The 24334-nt window shown below is 44.7% G+C and overlaps 1 protein-coding gene across 1 annotated transcript in view; it reads left to right on the top strand.

The window, feature by feature from the left end:
• Positions 1 to 24334, top strand: part of prkcaa (protein kinase C, alpha, a) — a 174936-nt gene that overhangs the window by 896 nt on the left and 149706 nt on the right. Inside the window, exon 2 of the mRNA XM_034688503.1 lies at positions 2088 to 2119. Within this exon, the coding sequence (XP_034544394.1) occupies positions 2088 to 2119 (32 nt within the window). The remainder of the gene's footprint in view (positions 1 to 2087; positions 2120 to 24334) is intronic.

The raw sequence follows: 24334 nt of genomic DNA, 5'->3' as shown, positions 1-24334 counted from the left end.
TCTGCTGTAGTGTTGACATGCAGCAGAAGAACATGTTAAAGCTCTTCTTGCTGCCTCTCCTCCTGTAAACATTACAGCTGTAGTCCTGCACAGTCCTGCAGAGACTGGGCCAGGGTTGGACTACACAGGCTCTCCTTCTTGGCACATGTCATGCCTCCCTCAGTGGACAGTAATCTGTGTGGAGCTACGAGCTGTGGAGTGTTTCAGGTGTAACTCTGCAGTTTAGCAGCACCCTGAGGTGAGCCTGTATGGATCAGTGTCTCACCTGCACTGCAGATACATGCCTCCCCTTTGCACGTTTGATTCAGTGTGCAGAGTTAGAGAGTGATATCTTTATGATGCAGCTCTCCAACAAAAACATAGTATTCCTGCTGTCATCAGAGGTCAGTTAATCAAGTTTCAAAGGACCTCACACTGAGATCAAGTCTCAGGCATCAGTGAGGTTTGGTCTTTAAAATGTGTTTACATTGTGCAGGTAGAGAGCAGACAGCTCAGTGAGGCTTCACATGAGCTCTCAGGTCGCAGGCTCTTTATTGCTGGTGGCTCATAACCCTGACAGTTTTACAGCATGACCTTTGACCTTTACCAAACACACCTTCTCAGCGGAGCCTGAACTCAACCTGACGAAACAACCTGCTGTACACTGCAAGAACTCAAAACTAAGCAAGTGTTTTTGTCTCATGTCAGGTAAAAATATCTTCTTAGACTTCAAATAATCCACATTCATCTGAGAAGTCAAGAGAAATGTCTTATTTGAAGATTGTACACGGCATAATTAAGGTCTGAACTGCATCTAATGGGTAAAAAGAATTCTGCCAATGGAATAAGACTACAAGTGTACTTATGAAGTTTCTTGAATTAAAACATTATTCCTATTTCAAGAAACTTTAATGGTACATTTTTCTGATTCCATTGGCAGACTTTTTTTTAGCTCATTACAAGCAATTCAGGTCTTATTTATGGCTTTTAGTATCTTAAAATGAGCCATTTTTCTGGACCTGTTTGGAGAATGTGGATTATTAAGTCTAAAAAGACATTTTATACTAGAAATAAGAGACTTAGTTTTGAGTCTTTGCAGTGTACACATTGAAGAAGCATGTCTTCATTCGATGTTTAATCAGTTTGGATTGAAAATATCTGAGTAGAATAAATATGTAATAATATTTTTTATCTTTTCCTGCATATAAACAAGTATTATCCAGTATATTCAGTGAAAAGTATTCATTGATGTGTGTTAAATGTGCTTTAAAGCTTCAGTCCCATCATGAACAATGATTTTAAAAGTATGCGGACACTTAAAGCTCCTGTGACGAGTTCACAGCTGTCAAAAAGACCAAATTTAATAATGAATTTTCTCTATGACCTACAAAAACTAGAAAAAGCATGCTTTGTTTACATTTTCTCATAAAAAAATCCACCAAAAGTTACTTATAGGAGCTTTAAACTTCACAGATCTGACTCTGCGTGCATCCTGAATTTAAAGCTCCTGTGAGGAGTTTTTAGTTGGTCATGAAACAAGCTGAATTTAACGCCAAAGCCTCATTATGACCTGCAAAAACAGAGAAGAACATTAGCATTAACATTAGCATTGTTGTTCTTAATTCTTGTAAGCACTGTGTCTGGGTAGGTGTCACATCCAACGATTAATAGCACACTGCAAAAACAGCCTGATTGGACATTTTCCGCTGCAGAGATTCTTCATGGACAGTTAAAAGAAATAAGGATGAGATTTGTAATGGTGGAATTAAAACAATACTTTCCCATGCACCAGAAAAGATCAGCGTAGGGACACAGATTGTCCACAGGAGGCGCCAAACCCACCACTAAACAAACGCTCCTCACAGGAGTTGGGTCTAAACTGTGGTCGTGATGCACGCTTTTAAATATTGATTTCCCTGTGTTGGATTTTGCTTCCAGCAACATATAAAACTTTTAAACTCTGCAGTGGTCAGCTCTGCTCGTGTGTAGAAGTGATGCACATTATGCAACAGCCTGTCCCCCGTGCACGCAGGTATCTGTGCAGGTATGGAAGGATTTACTGTGCATGTGTGAGCAAGTGTGTAACACTCTCCTCTCTTTTTTCACAGGGGGTTCGGAAAACAAGGATTCCAGTGCCAAGGTAAAACAAACTTCACTCACACTGAACCTGTGGATGTGCTCTGAGAGCTGCAGTGTGTGTGTGTGTGTGTGTGTGTGTGTGTGTGTGTGTGTGTGTGTGTGTGTGTGTGTGTGTGTGTGTGTGTGTGTGTGTGTGTGTGTGTGTGTGTGTGTGTGTGTGTGTGTGTGTGTGTGTGTGTGTGTGACTGCTGTGTGCAGATATGAAGCATAACATGACAGAACATCACTGCAGCACGATGCACCAACACTCTCTCCTCCTGCTGATTGCTTTTGCTAATGGCAGGTTTCGTGTAGCCGTCCAGGTTGTTGTTCCATTGTAGATCTTTGACGCTGCAGTTCTTTTGGGCTTGTTGCATTAGATTTAAGACGTTGTTTTCACAGAGATAACTGCCTTTCAAAGTGTTATTTAACTGCTTACCATCAGTACTCTGCTTCCTAAGAAGTGAAAGCTCTTTCTCGGTAGAAACAGATCTGTTTGTGCAGAACAACTTGGCAAAAGGCGACCTGTGGAAGTGGCACTGTGAGTGCTGTGACGAAAAGAATGAAACTTTTTAAGAAGATAGATGGCACAGAAATGGAAACAAGAGGAGAAGAGTCTCACAGTTGCCTAAGTCAGCCTTAAATCCGTCAACATCCCTGGATTTCCCATCAAACTGCCGTGTTGAGCTTCAGCAGGCGTCCACGCTCAGGATTCCTCCTCTAATGTGGAAACTTCTGGGCTGGCCAGAGTCAGACTCTGAAACAGAGTGCCCAGGTAACAGAGAGGACTGATGGAGGTGTAGTTTGTAGGGATGAGCATATCAAGTCAAAATACTGTTTGATAATCACTGGTATCTGTTCTGTGATTATTCATAATCCAGCAGGACGAGGTGCTGCTTGTAGCGGTCTCGGCCTCGAATAGGGAGGTAAATTCCAAGTATTTTCTGTGATCGATCTTTGGAAATATTAACAATCAATTATCGATTAAATAATGCCAAATGCGTTTTTTCCCTTTCCTTCACGACACAGTGTATATAACTGACAGTATTAAATATCTACGGATCGTATTGAGGTGTTCAAAATGTTAAACATGCTGAATATCAACGTGTGGAGCAGGCTTATAATCTCTGCAGACATACAGTCATAAAAGTGAAGGCTCAGACTTCAACAAGAGAACTGAACAGAAACATATTTCAGACTCACAGTGTCCAGTTTTCTGTCTACTCCTTCTTATTCATAAAAATAAGCATGTGAACGTGATCAGGTGTCAGCCGGGAGAGCAGCCGGGTCAGAATCAGAATCAGTCCAGCAGCGGAGAAAAGAAGCGCTCGTGGAGACCTGTCACTCAGCTGCAGCCCCCAGCTGAGCGTCTCCGCTGTGAGCAACACCTTCAGTCAGCTGATTCACATCCAAACATGCTTTAAACTTCAAACACCTCCCTGATAGCTGAACCAAATATGAGACCACATGATGTTTGATCAACGTGATAGAAAATCTAAACAAAAAAAATGTGTTCAAGTAAGTTCTTAAAGGTGACATATCATGCAAAATTGACTTTTTAATGGTTCTCTACCTGAAATATGTGTCCCTGGCATGTCTACAAACCCCCCCGAGAATGAAAAGAATCCATTCTGCCCCTGTTCTGATTTCTCCACCTTTCTGTAAATGTGTGCTGAAACGAGCCGTTTCAGTTTTCAGTATTTTTCATACGTCACAACAATATCCGGTCTTTAACAGAAGTCAGAGCTTGGAGCTTGTTCAGCCCATAGACTGTATAAAATACAACTCAACCCCTCCTCTGTTTTTCATTACCTGCACACGTGTGCTAACAAGGAGCTTAGGAGGGAGGCATGCTAGTTGTAGGCTGTCTCAGAAACACAAAGGTCGGTTTTACTCCCCACGTCTGCAGATTTGAAGATCTAGTGGATGATTTTTATTTTCCATGGAAAAGTGCTAGTGCTAGTTAGCATAGCTACATAGCTATATGTCGTAGCTGTAGCTGTAGCTGTAGCTGTAGCTGTAGCTGTAGCTGTAGCTGTAGCTGTAGCTGTGTACCAAGACACACGTCTACATACTGACAAATAAAACAACAAGTAACAGAATCTGTGACCAATCGTTCAGAACGGTCCTGCTGCCTTTCTGATAGAGGTCGGTTTGACTCCCCACGTCTGCAGATTTGAAGATCTAGTGGATGATTTTTATTTATCATGGATAAGTGCTAGCGCTAGTTAGCATAGCCACATAGCTACATGTCGTAGCTGTAGCTGTGAACCAAGACACACGTCTACAGACTGACAAATAAAACAACAAGAAACACTAAATCTGTGACCAATCCTTCACAAAGGTCCTGCTGCAGGCGCCTCTCCGTCAGGATCAGATTCTGGATCAGATTCAGAGGGTTGAAGTAACGTGATCTCTGAGCAGCCGTGTATATTCAGCCAACATGTAAACATTAGATCAACGTGCTGGAGAGCCGAGGCCACATCCACTTCCTGAGGGGGCGTGGTCAGAGAGAAAACAGAGTGTTCTGAGGAGGGCTGAAGAAGAGGGTTTTACAGGCAGACCAAAATCTGATTTCAAAGTGTTTTTTTGAGCATAAACTTTAAAGACATGTTTTGGGGACCTCTTAGACCAATATATATTGATGAAAAAAGCGTGATATGTCACCTTTAACAATCAATTAATCCATACATCCCTAATCTCAACCTTCATGTCAGTGTTTCTGTGATGCAGCAGTCATGCTCAGTCTCTGCGATTATCTCCCTTTCTTTATTCATGCAACTACAAACATACTTCCAGGGACTGTCGCTAATGTTTTCTTCTTCTTTCGCTGTTTAATGCAGTTAGCATTCTTCTTCTTCTGTTACTTAATGTGGTTAGAAAACAGCTTGAAGACGCTCTATAGCCACCATGTGGTGGGAATACCGTACAATAACTAGGCGCCGTTGAAACGATGATAGTAGTACTTAGTAGTTTATTTGTTTTCTTAAACAGTGTGAAAATGTTTCCAAGCATTTTCTTCTGGGGTGCATTTTTCCTGCGCCCCAAGAAGCTTGCAGAGAGAGAGAAAGAGGTGAGGTCTCTTACTAACCTTCCAGACTGACTCTTACTTTAAAACTTCCTTGATACATCCTGAGCTTCAGCTGCAGGTTTGCTGAGAGGTGATCTGTCATGAGAGTGTTTCCTGTTTACAGTGAAAGTGCGTTAAAATGTCAGAGACCTGGTGTGGAGCTGCACGCTGCAGTGTTTGCTCCTGTGCACATGTGGAAGGAAAGATGTTACATACAGTGTTTTAAAGTGGTGACTGACTTGTTTGGACCAGGTGGATCTCTTCCCACTGATTTGTTTGGAAACCAGAACTAAGCCTCTCTCTGTCGGAGACTTCAGATATAAACACTTTACCATGCATGCCGTTTGATCTCAATGATTCAGAAGCTTTTACCCTGGAGAGTGTCTGAGAGACGCAAACACACAGAGGTCCTCACTGAATCATTACTCCTCGTCCTGATTCAGTCAGAGGGTGCACAGAGGGGGTGTGTGTCCGGGTAATGTTCAGTACAGGAACACAAATATATATTAGCGTATATCTACGAGTTAAATCTCCGACGGACATGTCTTCTAACACCTCCTCTCACAGAGGTGACACAGACAGCTCTCAGGCGTCTCCTGTTCATTCCTCCAGACTCAAACCAGTCTCTTAATGAGTCAGCCCAAGGTGTCGGAGTGTTGACAGCCCAACATGGTTTTTGCATAACCTGACATTATCGTCAGCGCGTTCTCAAACCTCCTTTGCAGGTTGTCATTGTCGCCTCGGCGTCCCCGCGGTGCTTTCTGATACAGGAGACGATATTCTTCCTCCATCATGAATCTGCGCCTCCGTCGGTTTAATAAATGATGTGTTCCTCGCCAAGATGAAGGTGGTCGGTTATACACTGCTGCTATTCAAACGCGGAAAGGTCCCTACTTTGTGATATCTGTTTAGTCATCAATTATTAAACCTAAGCTTTGAGAAAATGAGGGTCAGGTCCTCCAGCACAGAGAGAGTCTCTGTGTCAGGCTTGAAAATGACTCAGTGATGTGCCATAGAGTGGCATTTCTATAACAAGACTGACATTTCATTTCAGCCTTTTCTAAGAATAGCTTGGCCTGCACATTAAAACTTCACATGTGTGTTCACTAAAATGTAAGCTGGAAAATGCACTGAATAATGAACCATGTGTGACAGATTATTCAACATGTTTAAGCTCCTGTGGATGTTTTAAAGAACATTCATGGTTTGGTTTGTTAGAGTTAAGAGAGACAGTAGGCTGGGATGTCGGACTTCAAATCCTTGTTCATCCTTCTGAACATGAAATCCTCAAAGTCACTGACGAACTGATCAGCAGTGACGATGGATGAGAGTTATAGTCCTACCAGTGATGATTTTAATACAGATACATTCGACCTGTTTGTCAGACGGGCTGCATTAAGTGATATCAGATGATTATTAAACCAGAAACTGGTGACAGCATGTCCTGCAGTCAGTACTGAGCATGTGCAGATCTCAATTGAGTGTCAAACAATATATTGTTCAGCACTAGTATGGTACGGTTTGGTATCATAGCTTGACACATCATATTGCATCACATTGAACTGCACAATGTAATACACTCATAATGTACAATATCAAACAAAATCGCATTGTAATGGAAACTTATCATCATCACATTACATCTAACCCAATGCTATGCAACGCAACGCCATTCAACACAACGCAACGTCACGCCACATCTAGCAACACAACGCAACGCCACGCCATGCAACACAAGACAACGCAGCGCATCGCATTGTATCCTAACATCATATCTTATATGATAGTATTCCATAGTATTGCATTGCATCATAATCTAATGCAACGCTACCCAACGCTACGCCTCAGCACGCCACGCCAAGCAACACAGAACAACGCACCGCATCGCATTGTATCGTAACGTCATATCATATATTATAGTATTTCATAGTATTGCATTGCATCATAATCTAATGCAACGCTACCCAACACCGCGCCACGCCACGCTGCTCCACACCGCGCCACGCCACGCCACGCCACGCCACGCCACGCCACGCCACGCCACGCCACGCCACGCCACGCCACGCCACGCCACGCCACGCCACGCCACGCCACGCCACGCCACGCCATGCCACGCCATGCCACTCAAGACAACGCACCTCATCGCATTGTATCGTAACGTCATATCATATATTATAGTATTCCATAGTATTGCATTGCATCATAATCTAATGCAACGCTACCCAACACCGCGCCACGCCACGCCACACCACACCGCGCCACGCCACACCACACCACACCGCGCCACGCCACACCACGCCACGCCACGCCACGCCACGCCACGCCACGTCACGCCACGCCACGCCACACCACGCCATGCCACTCAAGACAACGCACCTCATCGCATTGTATCGTAACATCATATCATATATTATAGTATTCCATAGAATTGCATTGCATCATAATCTAATGCAACGCTACCCAACACCGCGCCACGCCACGCTGCTCCACACCGCGCCACGCCACGCCACGCCACGCCACGCCACGCCACGCCACGCCACGCCACGCCACGCCACGCCACGCCACGCCACGCCACGCCATGCCACGCCATGCCACTCAAGACAACGCACCTCATCGCATTGTATCGTAACGTCATATCATATATTATAGTATTCCATAGTATTGCATTGCATCATAATCTAATGCAACGCTACCCAACACCGCGCCACGCCACGCCACACCACACCGCGCCACGCCACACCACACCACACCGCGCCACGCCACACCACGCCACGCCACGCCACGCCACGCCACGCCACGTCACGCCACGCCACGCCACACCACGCCATGCCACTCAAGACAACGCACCTCATCGCATTGTATCGTAACATCATATCATATATTATAGTATTCCATAGAATTGCATTGCATCATAATCTAATGCAACACTACCCAACGTCATGCCACGTCACGCCACGTCACGTGATGTCATACAGAGCGAGGCTCAAACTGAATGTGGATTTACTGCAACAAGTGAACAGAGAAATATCTCAGACTCTCAGAGTCCAGTTTTCTGCTGACTTGTTCTTATTGAGAGGAATCAGCATGTCCTCGAGGTCGGGTGTCAGTTCTGAGTTCAAAGGGGTCACCATCAGTCTGGCAGAGACTGAACACACGCTCAGAGGGCTCGGATGTTTCTGGTCTGCAGAGATTCTGGTGTGCAGCTTTGCCAGTCTATAAAATCTGTCTGCACTGACTTTCTTCTGGTCAGTCAGCTTTGTGTCTAAAGGTGGGGTGAAAAGTCTCAACCTCTGTGTGTGTGTCGGTATTCCTTCCCCTAAAAAGAGCTATTAGGGTGACGTGGTCCACGGCTGCAGCCCTCAGCTGAGTGTCTCCGCTGGATGCAACACCTGCTGCCGTTTGTTCTCAGTGAAACATGCTGCAGACTTTAAACACAGCCTGTATTCACTGAAGCTGAGCTCATGCAGGTGAATTGACTCTTACACTGAAACATTGGAGCAAAGCTAAAGCTGCTGATAGTTAATGTTTAGGAAACAAAGGAGCCTATCAGGGACCTCCTGCTCAGATTGTATCTGCATTGTGGACTGCATCAGTCTCCTGTCAGCTGGCTCCTGGTCCTGCGGAGTCTCATTTCATGGCTCTGTTCTGCTCCGTGCTGCACGGTGTCTCAAATCACTGTTTAGTCGACACCATAATACAGCCGGACAATTTGTAGCCGTGTCACTCAGCAGACTCACCGTTCAGACCGAGGTCTCCACGCTGCGGGATCAGGTTTCTTATTTTTGAATCTCTTAAAGGTGAGTCTGACAGTTTAAACCTGCTCTTTGACCCGCTTCACATTAATTCAGTCAAACATGCTCGAGTAGAAGCCACGGTCTTCTGCCGGCACTCTTCAAGTGTTTCAGGGTCAAGTGCTTTGTCCAAGGCCTCTTGCTCATGCAGACTCTCAGTGTGAGGAGTGTTGTTATAAGATTTCAGCCTTTTCTCTGGAGTTCTTCAAACATGCAGGGTTTCTGCAGCAGTGACTTTCAAACAGGATGTTCATGGACCACTTCTTCACATGATTCATATTCAGCTGTTTTATTCAAACTCTCCGTGGAACAAAAGCAGGGAACTGTTCCTGCAGAGCGATTCAGCATCTACGTTTGTTCTTAATGGTTTCTTGAGAAGGACCTCAGAGTTCCCGACTGGACTGGACATTTATCGGCAGGCTGTGGACGACTGATCTTCCCCTGAGTCTCTGCAGCGCTCTCTGAGAAGCTAATAGATTTTGTTGTGTCCTCCCGAGAGGCACGGAGAGCGAGGGCATGCCCAGGTCAAAGGTTACAGATGTTTTGACTCCTGTTAACTGTATGCACAAGGGTGATTTGTTCCCGGCTGTTATTGGGATTGTGTTTTGGGAGTTGAGAACAAAAGGAACACAGCTCTGCAGGATGCGTCCTGATGGCCCTCTGGAAGCCGCTCTGCCTCTTAGCTCTGTGTTGGTTCTTGCTCTTGTTTGAAGTGTCAGGACACACTTTGACAGTGTCGGACGAATTACAACTACAAACATCTTCAGCCGTTAAATCCCATCACCTCACAGACGCTGTGTTTACCTTTTACTGCTTCATGTTTGGATGGTACTCAGAGGATCCTTGTGCACATCCGGTAGTGTCACCCCAATAAGGTCTCTGTTGACAGTCCATGGAAAGGTAAACTCAGGTATCCCTGCTCCCTGGCAGGTACAGGCCCAGCTCCTTATTGTTTGATCTCTTCACCGGCACAAAGAGCACATGCTTGTTGTTATAGTTTTCATTCAACTGTCAGCGTGTGTGCTCGACTCGTCTAACCCTCGGTGTTTGAGCATTGTCTAACAAGCTGCTTCATTTCTGTTCATTGATGCTTTGATCTCTCTGCTGGGGTCACACAGCCGGTAATAAACTCTTTAAATAAGAGGCGTGAGGGGTTTATTAAAATGTTAACCTCAGGCGGCCTGAAGTAAAGCACACTGCTGTGAGCCTTGAACAGTGTTTGCTGCAGGGTAATAATTAGTCACTGTTCAAATGTGCTTTCATGAGTAGAGCCTTTATTTTCTTCTGTTGAATGGATTCAAATTAAAATAATTCAGCGGTATAATATCATTGAGCAGGGAGGTAGAGCAGAAAGAAAACCCTGAATAGTACAACTTAGAAATTCAGATCAAATCCAGCTCTAAAAACTAAGGTGAGAGGTTTTTATCTGAAACAGACTGAAACGAATGTGTGACAAACAGTTAGCCCGTTAGCATGGAGATTCCTCTTGAGCTGTTATTGGTCTTTGAATCAACACGTTGAAGGAGACGAGCTCTCGAGACAAAGAGGATTCAACACACCTGAAACGCTCGACTTAAAGCAAGAAGACGGATTCTAAAGCTGTGTCAGAGATGGACCGGTGTTTCAGTTTAAAGAGCGACCCTGTTAACTGGAGACTCTCAGCCAGATGCATCCCTCACAAACATCTTTAGACGATCATTAAATATCTGATGAGGATATTTGGACATTTGAATAAAAACTAAACTAGGATGCATTCCCGAGGACTCCTTCTGTGTTTCAACAGCTGTTGTACACTCCACAAACACTGACTCATTCAGCCGAAGGTCTCCAGTTTACAGGGTCACTCTTCAGACTGGAACACCGAGAGCTGACAGACGCGTTCACACTATCAGGCTCCGAGAAGACCAATGTTCAGGAGGTGTTAAACCAAGTGGATCACAGGTGTGTGTGATGTTACTGTGGACAGAGTGAGAAATAAAAACACTGAGGGCACTCGACCAATCAGAAACATTCATCACTGCAGGCCCCGCCCACAAAGTTTGGAACTGAAAACTGAAAAAGCAAAAATAGTTCCTTAGTAAGTCCCTATGTTCCTGGGGAAAGTTCCTGCGGTAGAAATATGGTGCTTTTCAACCAGAAGTACCAGGAACTTTTCGTTCTAAAGGAGAATAGCTACACAGGAACTAAATTTAGGCCCTGGTTCGTGCTTTCAAAATGCCCATAAAAGTTCCTCAAAATGTCCCTAGTTCCTGGGGAAAGTTCCTGCGGTGGAAAAGCACCTTTTATGATTTAGAAAGCAAACGTGACCATCATTTTTAATGTATTTTAACCTCCACCAGGATGTCAGGGGTCAAAGAGAGTTACGTCACTATTTCAGACACAACTTCAGCCGTGAACGCCTTTGTAGTAATTTCCATTTCATCATTTCCTCCTTAAGATATTTTTAGCTGGAAACTTGGAGGTCTCTTTTTACTGCGGCGCTGGTATTCTGCTGTAAGGAAACACAGAGTAATTGTTCACAGCCTCGATGCCGAGAAATGGATTTGTTGTAAACAGAGGAAATTAGCGCTCTGGGATTCGACTCATGCTGGGTTCCTCTCAGGGTTAAAATGTTCCACCTCCTTGTTCCTTGAAACTGTTCTGACTCAGAGTCAGATGAACATCAAGATTTAGAGACCTTTCAAGAGGGGCAGAGCTGAGAGGAGGCACCGTTACGTGTGTGTGTGTGTGTGTGTGTGTGTGTGTGTGTGTGTGTGTGTGTGTGTGTGTGTGTGTGTGTGTGAGAGAGAGTGTGTGTACAGTGCATGTGTGTGTGTTTAAGAGGCAGAGAGGGAAGGGGGCAGAGTTCAACATTGGCTATATTTAAAGCTCGTCCCCCAGAAGAGACGCAGCTCTCTGCAGCCGGTCGGTTCTGTTTATAGGAGGACGTCTCTCCGCTTTAGATGGACATGATTACATAACGTCTTTGTGCAGAGAGACACATCAGACATATGTCAGTGTGAAGTCCTACTCATGTTCACCAGTCAGTGTCTGTCTTATTTCAGCCTAAAAAGGCACAATCACACATTCAGCTGGTTTACAAAGAGAAAATGTTTCACTGTGACCCTGATGAGACAGTTAAGTGAGGGATGATGTATTATGAACAGGTGGTAATGCAGATTAGAATCCCAGGACACCATGCACAGCAGAGGAGTCCAATCCTGTCCCACCTACCAACTACAGACAGTTAGATAAGTGGTATCACTACTCAGACTGACCCCTTTTAAATAATAGAAGCCGATCGGGACCCTGACCTGCACCGTGCTCCCCTGAGCCTGCAGAGATATGATCCATCTGACAGAGACATTCATAATAACTCCAGCAAATCCCCCGCAGTAAAACCTCTTAGCCCTAAAGCCTCCTCTGCTCTGCTGCAGGAGGGTCATGATCACCAGAGTTACCATAACTCGCAGGGTTCACCTTTCAGAGCGTCGTATTATCAGGCGCATCATGGAGGAGCAGAAATGTTCCCGTGCTTCTGTTGAGTTCATTTTGTCGTTGAAACAGAAGCTCAGAGTTTAATCTCAGCGTTCGGATCACTGAGCTGCTCTCCTGAAAGCCTCCTGTCTCTCTCCTCCTCACTGATCAATCCAGACCAGCTGCATTAAGATTAGACTAATCAATCAGTTCTGTCTGCATTATTCATCCCCTGCTCTCCCACCATGCATTGTGCCTCTCTGCTGTAATGTGTTGTGCCCTGTAAAGGAAATGTTTGCACAGATAACGCTGCTGTGTGTGAGACGTGTCCGCCTGCAGTGACCGGAGCATGCAAACAGAAGGAGCGTTCATTAAACGCGTCGCTCTGCAGCCTGACTGACATGTTCATTTCAATACGTCAATATATGGATGCTTGTTGCTCCCTCCCTGCAGTTTTCCCACCAGGACTCAGAGTGAAGTAGAACACCTTCAGGGTGTCCATGGAGACCCTGATGACACATTGATACAGATCTGCTCCTGTGACACCTGCACGTCATGAGATAATAGAGCTCTCTTCCTGTTCCTGATCGCCTGCTGAGCCGTGTAGCCCAAACCTGTTTCACAGTTTGATGAGATGATTTGAGTTCAGGGAGAGGAACGACTCAGCAGGCCGAGGTGGGATGTCTTGCTGATGTCACATCTGAGTCTGAAGCGTCAGAGTTTCTGTCTCTTCATCGGTTTGAAGACAGAAAACATCACAGGGTACAAACACCTTAGATCTCATGCATCCATGAGTATTTTGACCGCACAAATGTAGGAATATTAGGAGGTTAAAGAGGGCTTGCATGTGACATCACAGTGGGCGGAGTCACTGCAGAGTGGCAGGATGCACATAGCATGAAAAGCATTGAGTAGCGGCGTCAGCATTCACAGCTACAAAACAGACTTCTTGCACAGTTTGAGTTTTCAGTGTTGGGAAGCTTTAACCTCATGAAGCCATTGTTGCCATCCTTGCAGTAATTATGACCCGAAGATGTTCTCTGCGAGCAGTTTAGACCCTCAGCCAAAATATCAGAAAAGAAAGCGATGCCAGTGCACGCAGTCAGACTCTGCGTCTTTAATCTGATGAGGCATGGAGTTGAGCTTTTACATTTACTGGAAAGCTAAAGGTGGCTCTTCAGTCAGTGTTTGGCTTGCAAGGAGAAAACAACAACATGTCTGAATTTGGGGATTTGAGGACGAGAGATGCATACACTTTGAAAACCGTGAAAACACAGATTTGTAGTTGCAGTTTCTATTCTTAAAAGAGGCTTTTTGTTTGTGCAGCTCTGCAGCTCCTTCACGGCTACAGCATCTAACAGAGCAGCAATTAAAACACACACGTGATGGTGTGAGGATCATTGTTGTAAACTAAAAACAAAGATGAATGCGTGCATGAGTTTAACTATATAAGATATGTGTTGTAGAGTGAGTTGGAGAAAGTCTTGCACCGTGTCTCTGCACAGGGAACTTGAGCTCCTGCAGCAGGAAGTGTTTGGCAGCTCAGTCGTGACGTGCTCCGGCTGAGAGTTTGCAGATGCATCACAGCGAGCCAAAGTCTCCGAGCCGCAGCTCCGGGTGATTCCCTCTTTTGGCTTGTCAGCGGCGGTTATATGTGATATTCACTGCTGCTGGTTTTATAGGCTCTTGAATTTGTTTTTGTTGTTGCTGGAACGTTCATCACTGGAGATTGTTTCTGTCAGAGGTAAACATGAAACACAAGAGAGAGGCGTGAGCCATCTCAGGACTGATTCAGGGATCTTGATGCACATCTTTGATGAGTGTTTAGCGATGATGCACGAGGGAATCTGTTGATGAAAATGATAGGATGTCTCCTCTGACTGCAGACTGTTTATTACTGAAAACAGTGAAGCACAAATGATCCCTGCAGACACTCTGATCCTTCATTTGAACAATGTGTGGCTCAGTTATTCTGACCTATTTAAAAATCATCCGCTCAGCTAACATCTCTGAACCTTGATGATAATGTTTCCAGGGTCAGATGGAGTCAGAGGTGATAACTGGGTGCTCAGTGGGAGCTCTTATGTGAATGAAACTCTTGTTTTGTTGTTGTGAATGGAACCACCTGTCGTTCTGTCATTTGCTCGTCGGAAGTGGTGTTCCCGCTTACCGGGATTAACTTTTGGGAGCAGCGGGGAACAATGCTCCCCTCCACTCCTGAATCAATGCAGCAACTTTCACAAGTCACAAATCCTACATCTGGCTGCATGCGAAGCGGGGCTGTGGACATGCTGCACCTTGCATAAGTTGGATTGTCCTTCTTTCAGTTCACACAGACCTCTCACGGCCTCTGAGGTGTTTGAGTAAAAGCCTCAGTTCACATCCATGAATTGTGCTCCACAGGTCAACTTATCAGGATCAGGCACTCTCATGATTTACTGAACATCATAGGTCTTCCTTACTTCCTTACTGGAGGATCGTGAAATACACCTTTACTTATAGCTTTCACGTCATCAGGCTTTGGAAGGCAGATTTAACATGAACACATAAATATCTTCTGATATGAAGCAGAGGTTAAAGTCAAGCTGGCACACACAGGTGAGGGGGGATATGAGTTTTGAAAGGGGCCGCCAATGCACGATCCACATTACCTTTTACTTAGAGAGAGACCAGTTGAGTCTGTCTTTCACTGTAGCCCCTTCAACTGAACCCTCCGTTCAGCATGGATCCACCTGTCACTGAGTAAAGCAACATGATGTACCTGCAACGAGGTACACGCTGACAAGCAAGGGTGTTTTCAGACTTCTTTTGACTCAACAAAAGCACTGACTTCTGTGAGATCACACTCCAATCAAAAGCACTTATTGTTGCTTTTATGAAGAGTCCTTGATATATAAAGAATCAAAGAGTTAACGCAACTACTATCTGATCTTAAAGACACACTCTCCGCTGTTTTAACCGGTCCCTGGTTGTAAGACGGTCCACTAGCCAGACGCATCTGAAAGCTGATTGCTGAAAACATTACTGATCAGAAGAGGAAAACTGACAAATGTAGTAAATAGTAAAAAAAGAGGGAAACATTATCAGCTGATGGAAAATGTACGTAGTGCTGTGAGAAAATTGCAGACTGAGCATGGCTGTGAAATGCTGCTAGGTTGCGACCGATGCTGCTAGCACCCGCTACCAGCAGCACCTCGCCATGCTATTGGCAGACCAGACCGTTATGCTGTATTTGACGTTTGCAAAATCAGTTTTGTCTCATATTGTTCGATCCTGGTCTAAAGGGGGGTCAGATTACAAATACTCGTTGAATAGATGCCTGTGACTATCCAATGGTGTTTGGATTTGAAATACACATCCATAAGAAAAAAGTCAACCCCTAATACCGTTCATCAACATCCAAATACAGTCTGCTATATTCGCACAATGGTACCAAAGCATGCAGCTCAAGTTCCAGCTCAGGAAGCAGTATGTAGATAATGATCAACATGTCAGCTGATATGTTTATCTTTTGGTTTCTCCATAAATGTTTCAGGTTGATTATAAAGTGACATTAAGAAGCAGTGTTCGGGTTTGTGTACATCAAAGCTGGCAGTCGAGCTTCGTCCTCATCCTGTGAAGGATTTCTGACGGTTAACTCGAGTGTTCGAGTGTCCTCCGCTCCATCAGTCACTTCTATTGATTAAACAGGCTGCATGCTTTAACCCCCCTCCCTTTAAACCCCTATCAGAATGCAGCACGCTGAAGTCACTGATGGATTACAGAGCACTGAATAATCCAGATGATGATGATAAGTTTTAAATGGGCTTCATCGTCTCCAACATCAGCAGCATTTACAGCCGCTAAGCCGGCAGCAGTAAATGTGCAGTATGTTATCCATTCAGCTGTTTGAGTTCGCTCCAGTTTATATAAACAAATGCACAAAGACTCTCTGACACACTTTTAAAGACACACACACACACACACACACACACACACACACACACACACACACACACACACACACACACACACACACACACACACAAAGTCACGTTCTGGTCACTGTGTCAACATCTGCTGCCTGAAAGTGACCATCAGGGGTTAATAACTTGATGCATATGCAGCAGAGCATATGGCTGCTCTCATGTTGTTGTTGTATTATGCAACTTTGTCTGGTTCTTCACACCTTGTCGCCAACTAAGATCATTAAACTACACTATGCTATGTGCAGAAAGTTAACAATACACAAGTTGATATTTTTAAAACCGTAAAAGTTTTGTGAACCGCTGACGAACCTGCGCATGGAAAGTGTTGTTTGTATTTTTCGTGCATGCTCCAAGATGGCGGTCTACCGGTTTGTTAACGGCATGGGGGCGAATAAATATATCACGCTCAATAGCTCAAGAAGACGCTCAACACATGCACACAATGCTCTTCTGTGGCGTTTGACGTGCGACTGAACACACGCTCTCCCCACCTACTGGCATGGCATGCTTCTGCAGGTGTTTCAACAGTCTCTGCGTTTTTGCGTGGACAGATAAACATTCAGAGACACCTCTGCTGTGGACACGATTTTATTGAAAGTTATATTTTTGGGCATTTTCGCCTTTAATAGATCGGACAGCTGAAGAGAGACATGAAATGCAGGGAACAGAGAGCAGGGAAAGTCATGCAGCAGATGGTCGAGGCCGGCAGCCGAACCTGCGACCTCTGGGACGAGAGCTATAGCCTCCGTACATGGGGCGCACGCTTAAACCGAGTGGCCAATGGCCTCCATGACAAGATTTATTTAGAGTTCTTAAAAATAACCATATACGTGTTGAGGTAGCCTTAAGATACCATAAAGTCAGGGAAGTCACCAAAAGCGTGATTACAGCACTGTTGTGATTTCTTCCTGTCCTTGTAGCTCGGTGACTTATCCAGAGCATGCCTTTGATGCAGTGAAATGGAAATCTGTGTGACGCCGCCTGTGAGTGCGGAGCGAGTGCAGCTGATCTGACTAAAAGTTTCCTGTTTAGACTTCACAAAGTTTGACTTCCACGTCAACCCCCAAAACGTTGCATCAAAGCTACTCAGTGACAGACAGGAATCCAATCAGGCGAGTATTTTTAGCTCAGAAGCTAAATATTTGCCTCACGGGGAAGGCTCTGTTTCCATCTTTGTCCTTCCATCCTTCTTTCTCTTTCTCTCTCTCTCTACAGAGTTACTCAGGCTGGTTTCAGAGCAGACAACAAAGACTGCAGTCACACTGGATTTTAATGAAACAATACTAAAGTGTGTGAGTCTGCTGATATGTACATTGATACCTAAACTTTGGCTGATCATAACAAAGGTCAAACTGCTTGAGTTTTAAACGAGTGAAGAGACTCAGAATTGAGGATGTTTGGAGGGAGGGAGCTCTAGAGAGTTTTGGCGGCGATGGACCTTGAAGTGGATTTGATGCTGTATGGGGAGCCAGTGGAGGTGCTGAAGCATGGGTGTGAGGGAAGGCCGTAAAGGATGCTGTCTCAGCAGTCCAGTCTGGAGGTGTGAGTGTTACCGGGGTGTTAAGGAGGTGGAAGAAGGGTGTTTTGGTTCTGTGGTTTGAAGGAGAGAGTGGGGTCGAGGATGATGCCATGGTTATGGACTACAGGGGAGGGTGTGACTGTGAGGCTATCGATGCTCAGTGAGGAGTCCTGGATGGAGGGGAGGAGGGATTTGGGGCCAATAAGAATGATTTCAGATTTAATTTTGAGGAAGTTGCTGTTTCTGAAGGGGGAAAGAATGGCAGATGTGATGGTTTTGGTGGAAATGTAGAGCTGGGTATCGTCTGCATAGCGGTGGAATCTGATTCTTAGAAAAGTTAGGGCCATGACAGCTCAGGGAGGCTAAACAGTGAGCTCTCGTGACCAAGAAACTCCATGCTCACTCCTCCAACAATAATCACACACCAAACCAGGAAAGAGTGAATAAACTGAGAGATGTTGGAAAGAGAACAAGGAAGGCAGAGCCAGGGCGAGAAGCGGGTTTTGGGGAGAGGCTGCCAAAGATTAGGCTGTACGCTCTACCTCCCCTTATTCCTAAACTTTAATGAGGAAAGAGAGGAAACAGAGAGAGGAGTTAGAAAGAGGACCGAGCTGGGCGAGAAGCCTGTTTGAGTTCAAGCTTACTCCTCTTCATCTGTATGCTCTACCTCCACCACTCTCCTCTCTCTAATTTTCATGACGGAGAGAAGGGAGGGAGAAACTCAGTCTCTTCTGTTTGCATGACCAATTTTTATAGACATGTGATACTCGATCTCGATTTAGAGCCTCTACGTCCTCATAGCCCGGACTAAAACGAGCTGAAAGCAACCAAAATGTGCTTTCAAAGGAGAAATATGCAGCCTCTATCCTTGTGACGTATTTTCTGTGTCATGCATCTAAGAGATTACACATCCAGTTTGTTCGTCACATTGAGCTGCCGACGGTTTAATAAAGTAAAATCATGAAGGAACAGGATCCTCAGAAGCTTTTTATAACTTCTTATTCATTAGGTGAGACTTTAAGGGCAGGAAATCAAACCTCCTGCAGCCATGACGTCTTTCTTTCATCAGAACAGTAACGGATTCCTGTGTTTGAAAAAGATCTTTCCACTTTTGAAATCGCATACAGGAGTAAGACAAAAACCACAAGGACAAGGACGGCGTACATGGAGCCAATCAAATAACTGCCTTTTCTGTCAGCTCCTACATTTCCGCTTTGCCTTTGAGAATCTGCCTGTAGCTACTTTTATACTCTCCTGTTAAAGAAAGAGAGGTGGAAGGCTGAGCAGGTATTCAAAATATGTTGTGAAGTCTCAATTTTCACATCACATTTTGTTGAAGTCATGATAACTGAGTCCCCTCCATGTGACTCTGACGACCTGCTTTCACCTCCTGCTGCTGAGGAGATAATACACGTTTGTTAAATAATATGACAGACAGGGATTGGACTTAATAAAAGGTGAGCTGTCAGAGGTGCATGCTACTTTGTGTTCAGATCAGAATGCTTTTAAAACTGAGAGGGTCTGGTTAATCCGTGGGGAGGTGCAGCAGCGAACATTACCAAGGATTAGAGAGGGATATTACTGCCCGAATGCATTAGAGCTGTATTAGATAGCTCCGCCACGGAGCACAGACTAATGCATCAGGATCTGAATTACAGCGTAATCTGCATTTAATTGCCCTGAGTTTTGTTGTGATAATGGTATTATCTAATGGAAGAGCTGCAGAGGAGTTTGTAGGAGAGCAAAAGCAGTGGAAACGGATGTCGCAGATGTGGGACTCCAACGGCCAAATTCCACCAGATCCGTGTCCGGTCCGTCTCCGATCCGTCACAGCACCGGATCTGATAGGTTTCTATTCTAGTCAACGTGTTAACTTCCACTGGATCCGCTCCATTGCGTTCCGGCTTCGTCTCTGATCCAGCAGGTCCGAGTCCTCCGGATCAGATACACAAGACTTCTATTTCTGCCAGATGCCGGAGCACGACGCATCAATCTCAACAGAGCAGATGGAGCGGGACAGGAAGTCAGGTTTCACCAAAACAAAATGAAAACATCTGGTTAATTTTCAGAATAAAACACTCTGTGTTATCACCAGATCGTATTTCACTTAACTACAACAACAAACTGTCATGATGAGCGGAGCCAGGCCTGGAGTCAACAGGTCAGAGGTTTTCAGAGGACCAGAAAGACAACATGGATGAGGAGGGGAGGAGGAGAATCCTGGATTTAGTGATTACAGCGGGAAAACCTCAGTCTCATGACTGTCCGGCGGTCCTGCTCTGTGCTGCGTTCTGAAAACACAACCGGACGAAAGAGCACGGAGCCGGACCACAGTGGATCAGAGACAGACCGGGCTTGGATGTGGTGGAAGTCCTGTGTAACTGTCAGCGGTGGCGAAGTGGTGGGATGTTTTTGACTCATGACGCACAAAGATTTCTTTTACTCCAATGATTTTGTCTTCAGGAATGAAAATGTCAAGAATGTAGAGAGCGTGTTTCTCAGAGAGCATAATAGCATTTTATTTTGAAAGGGCCTTTGTGTGAAATCTGGACGCCTTCCAGGAAATGAGTTTTCCTGTCTAACAATAAAATAACCGCCCAGCTAATAAAATTAAAACAATGACATGACTATATTCAGCAGGTGATAACACTCTCATTGTAATCATTAACAATGATCTGAAGTCTGGTTTGAGGCCCAGGAGTAACTGCTTACATGAGGGTAATTAATATTTTGGACATGGTCTTCTTACAGAATAGCTCTCTCTCACACACACACACACACACACACACACACACACACACACACACACACACACACACACACACACACACACACACACACACACACACACACCCCTTTGTGTTCTCTGTTGCTGGGGCAGCAGGGTCAAACTCCAAATATTGATTTTCTCAGCCCCTCTCCTGGTTGTCAGTGACAGTCCAGTCAACACGCTGCCTCATTGTGCCCCCGCGCTCGCCGCCGTCTGAGCCAAACTCTCTGTCTTCGACATCTTGAGGGAAAGGAAAACTTGCATGTGATGCAAACAGCCGTGCATTATCAAAGCAAAGCCACATTTGACTGTCAAAGCAGAACAAACTTAAGCCTTCAGGATTGGAGAGCTGCTTCGGTACTCCAATCTTCTCATTAGCAGAAGTGCTGAAATGGATAGGTTCCTCAATCTATCCAGTCAGAGATCAATACAAATATCGCTGCTGGAATTGATGAACTGCCAAAGTGTCTCCTGCTTTTTAAGGCCAGGGTTGCTCGTGTTAATTAAACTGGAATTTGAGGCACAATCAGTGAAGGTATCGAACACTGAGTTTAAATCTCCCCACAGTTTGTTGTAGTATTTGATTCATGCTTTAAATCATTGTTTGATGAGTGAACCGATAAACGAGTGTTCCTTCATTTTCATGGTACAAACTGAGAGAGCGTGCAGGTTTGATTTGATGATGCTTTCCAACATGTCAGAAATATTGATCCTTTGCTTTTCATCTCTGACTTCACTTTAATTAAACAGGATGTTTCAGTTGTTGCAGAGAAGATGTTTCCTCAGACTGCTGAATTCATGTTGCATGAACCTGGAAGCTTTCAGGACATAGTGAACTGAAGGATTGTGGAGCTTTTGCGCCCAATAAACCTACGTGCAAACAAGCCAAAAAGACAGTGTCTAATTCACAAAGTATGCACAAACAACCCTGCAGAGGATATAGCGTCTATGTGCACTAGTGTTGTTTGCATACATTTAAATAAGCAACAATGCATTAATTTGGAGCAAACAGGCCCCTTACTTATTTAAACAAACAAACAAACACTGGCGCTAACAGCTCCACACAGTCAGTTTTAAATATTCAACATCTGCAGAGAAGTTTTAAACAATGTTACACTCAAACTTTTTAGAGGTTAGTACATCAGTTCACCTCTGGATGACTTAGAAATAACACATCTGTATAGAAAGTCTGTTATGATTACTCTGACATTACTGTTATTATAATAACCAGGAGTTAAATCAGTCTGAAGCTGTCAGAGGATCAACCCCTGCACATACAGGCTGTGCCATCACACACAACATGGAGCGTTTTCTAAATGTATTAGTTTTTCTAAATTTGAACAAGCTTCTTTTTAGAGGCTCGCTCCAGGAGGTCAGCTGCTTATAAGACTGTGAAATTTGAGTCACATTTGTCATGAATCAGCTCCATCCAGGTCATCGTAAACATGGATAGAATTCAGCGCCGTCAGGATGAGAGCACACAGCGCAGCTCTGCACAGAGTGGAGACGTGGCAGCAACAATCAGGTGCAAAACTGGAGCGGACTGCACAGAGCTGCAGAACTTTGTGGATGTTTTTTGTGGTTGAATATCGAACAAAGTCTAATCGTTGTTACGTTACACATAATAATATGACGTAGCTACAAATCAACACATGATTTAATCTAGGGGTGCAACGGATCAAAAAACTCACGGTTCGGATCGTATCACGGATTTGAGTCACGGATCGGATCATTTTTCGGATCAACAAAAAAAAAAAAAAAAAAGAAGACAAGACAAATATAACTTTGTCCCTCTATTTATTTTGTTAAACTCTTTGCCCATTAAATAAAAACAACATTCAACTCAAAATGTACTGCATGTGCAAAGCACCCTATCTGTGGGCCCAGTCCTACCTCATTCACTGCATTTCATGGCATGGCAAGTGAAGGAGCAGAGGAACTTCTAAAGTTTCACTCCATTCTTCTTTCATTTGCTGATTTTCACCGCCCACTTTTCTTTGAGCAGCAAACTGTGAACACACCGTTTTATTCTAGGGTCCTACAGCTGGCAAAGTGCCAACATGCAAACTGCTCCATAAACGAAAGTGAAAGTTAAAAATTGCACTGCAGCATTGGACTCTAAGTGACCCAGTAACAGCCTGTCTGCGTATCGTTGACATGGAGAAAAAAATCCCAGTAAACACGCGGTGACCCGACCAAAACACAGAGTGAAGGAATAACAGTTCGGGGGCCACAAATAGGCTGCAGGATGCGGCCCGCGGGCCGTGTATTGACGGCCTCTGGTCTAGTGGGTGCGCGACGGAATTTCATAACGTGGCTCAAGCACATTCAGCATTCACTGTAATTCACAGGGAAACCAAAATGCTCCAATACATGTGACTTACAAGAAGCAGGAGGGTTATAATGTTCCTCTGCTCCTTCACTTGCCATGACTACCACTGCGCTTGACGAGTGAGTTGACGCGCAACCTTTTTTTTCCATCAACCGATCCGCGGACCACGTCCGTGCCGAACCGTGGAGAGGCATCCGTACGGATCACGGATCAACGATGATCCGTTGCACCACTAATTTAATCGGTCTGCATCCTGATAAAAGTGGTCTAAACAAAGAAAAGTAGGATTAAAAGAAGAGACACATCTTTACCTCAGAGGGTGTGCCCACTGTGCCCATGGGAAGTCTAGTCTACATCCAAGAACAACAGTACTGATTTCAACCAGAGGGGGCACCAGAATCAACACAACATGGACATTCCTCACAGTGCCTTTAAGTAACGTCAGCAACCCTTGACTCTTGAGAGGAAACCTGGTGGTAGTATTCTTTAAATTTGATTGACGGCTTACTTTGGGTCGAAAGTTCAGAGAAAGTGCAGCACTCATGTGTTTTAGTTTGTTCTCCACATTTGCAGCCCAGTTTATCTACGCTATGGAAAGAAACATGCTTCTTTGAATTCTGCAGAACAGTAAATGATTAACATGTCAGTTAATGACGTGTGCACTTATGACGTGAATCATTAATCAATTCACATTCCTAAGATGGATGTTCATTCATTTATTTGGATTCTTGTCTGATCTTTGGGAGGGAGGGCAGCTTGCCGACGTGATGACCATGAATCACTGAGACACTGATTATTCAAACCACCACGGCCTGATGGGAGAAGGCTTTCTGGTGAACGACTGTCACAATACACAACACACAGAGAACGGCTCCGACCTAATCCTGACACACTCAGTACAGGAGAAAAAAAAGACAATCCCTTTGAAAAAGTTCCATTTGTCTCTCTTATAGATAATGGGCGTGCCCCGTTAATCCAGACACAGATTGCAAAGTGCTTTATAATCCATTAGTCTCATACAATATGAGACTTGAGTGACTTTAAGCTGATGTAGTGTTGTAAACTGGAACAACAGGGTTTTTTTTCATTAGAAATCTAATGTGTTCAGGGAAAAACTGGCCTGTTTGTCACAACAGGATTACGATGTAGCCTGACTGTAACTCCACTGACTCTGCTAAGTCAATAAAGCATGGCACACGTCTTCCCTTACTGACCAAGGTGCCTCATACTTTGATTGTATCGCAGCTCCAGCAGCTATAATCACTGAAGTTTCCACAAAACATCCTCCTCCATCCTCTGAAACCAGTGAGCTATCCATCCAGACTTACTCT

The sequence above is a fragment of the Notolabrus celidotus genome, chromosome 7 (assembly GCF_009762535.1).
Source record: "Notolabrus celidotus isolate fNotCel1 chromosome 7, fNotCel1.pri, whole genome shotgun sequence".
Lineage (NCBI taxonomy): Eukaryota > Metazoa > Chordata > Actinopteri > Labriformes > Labridae > Notolabrus > Notolabrus celidotus.
Note: the sequence above shows the minus strand (reverse complement) of the source record. Positions and strands in the feature narration are given on the sequence as shown.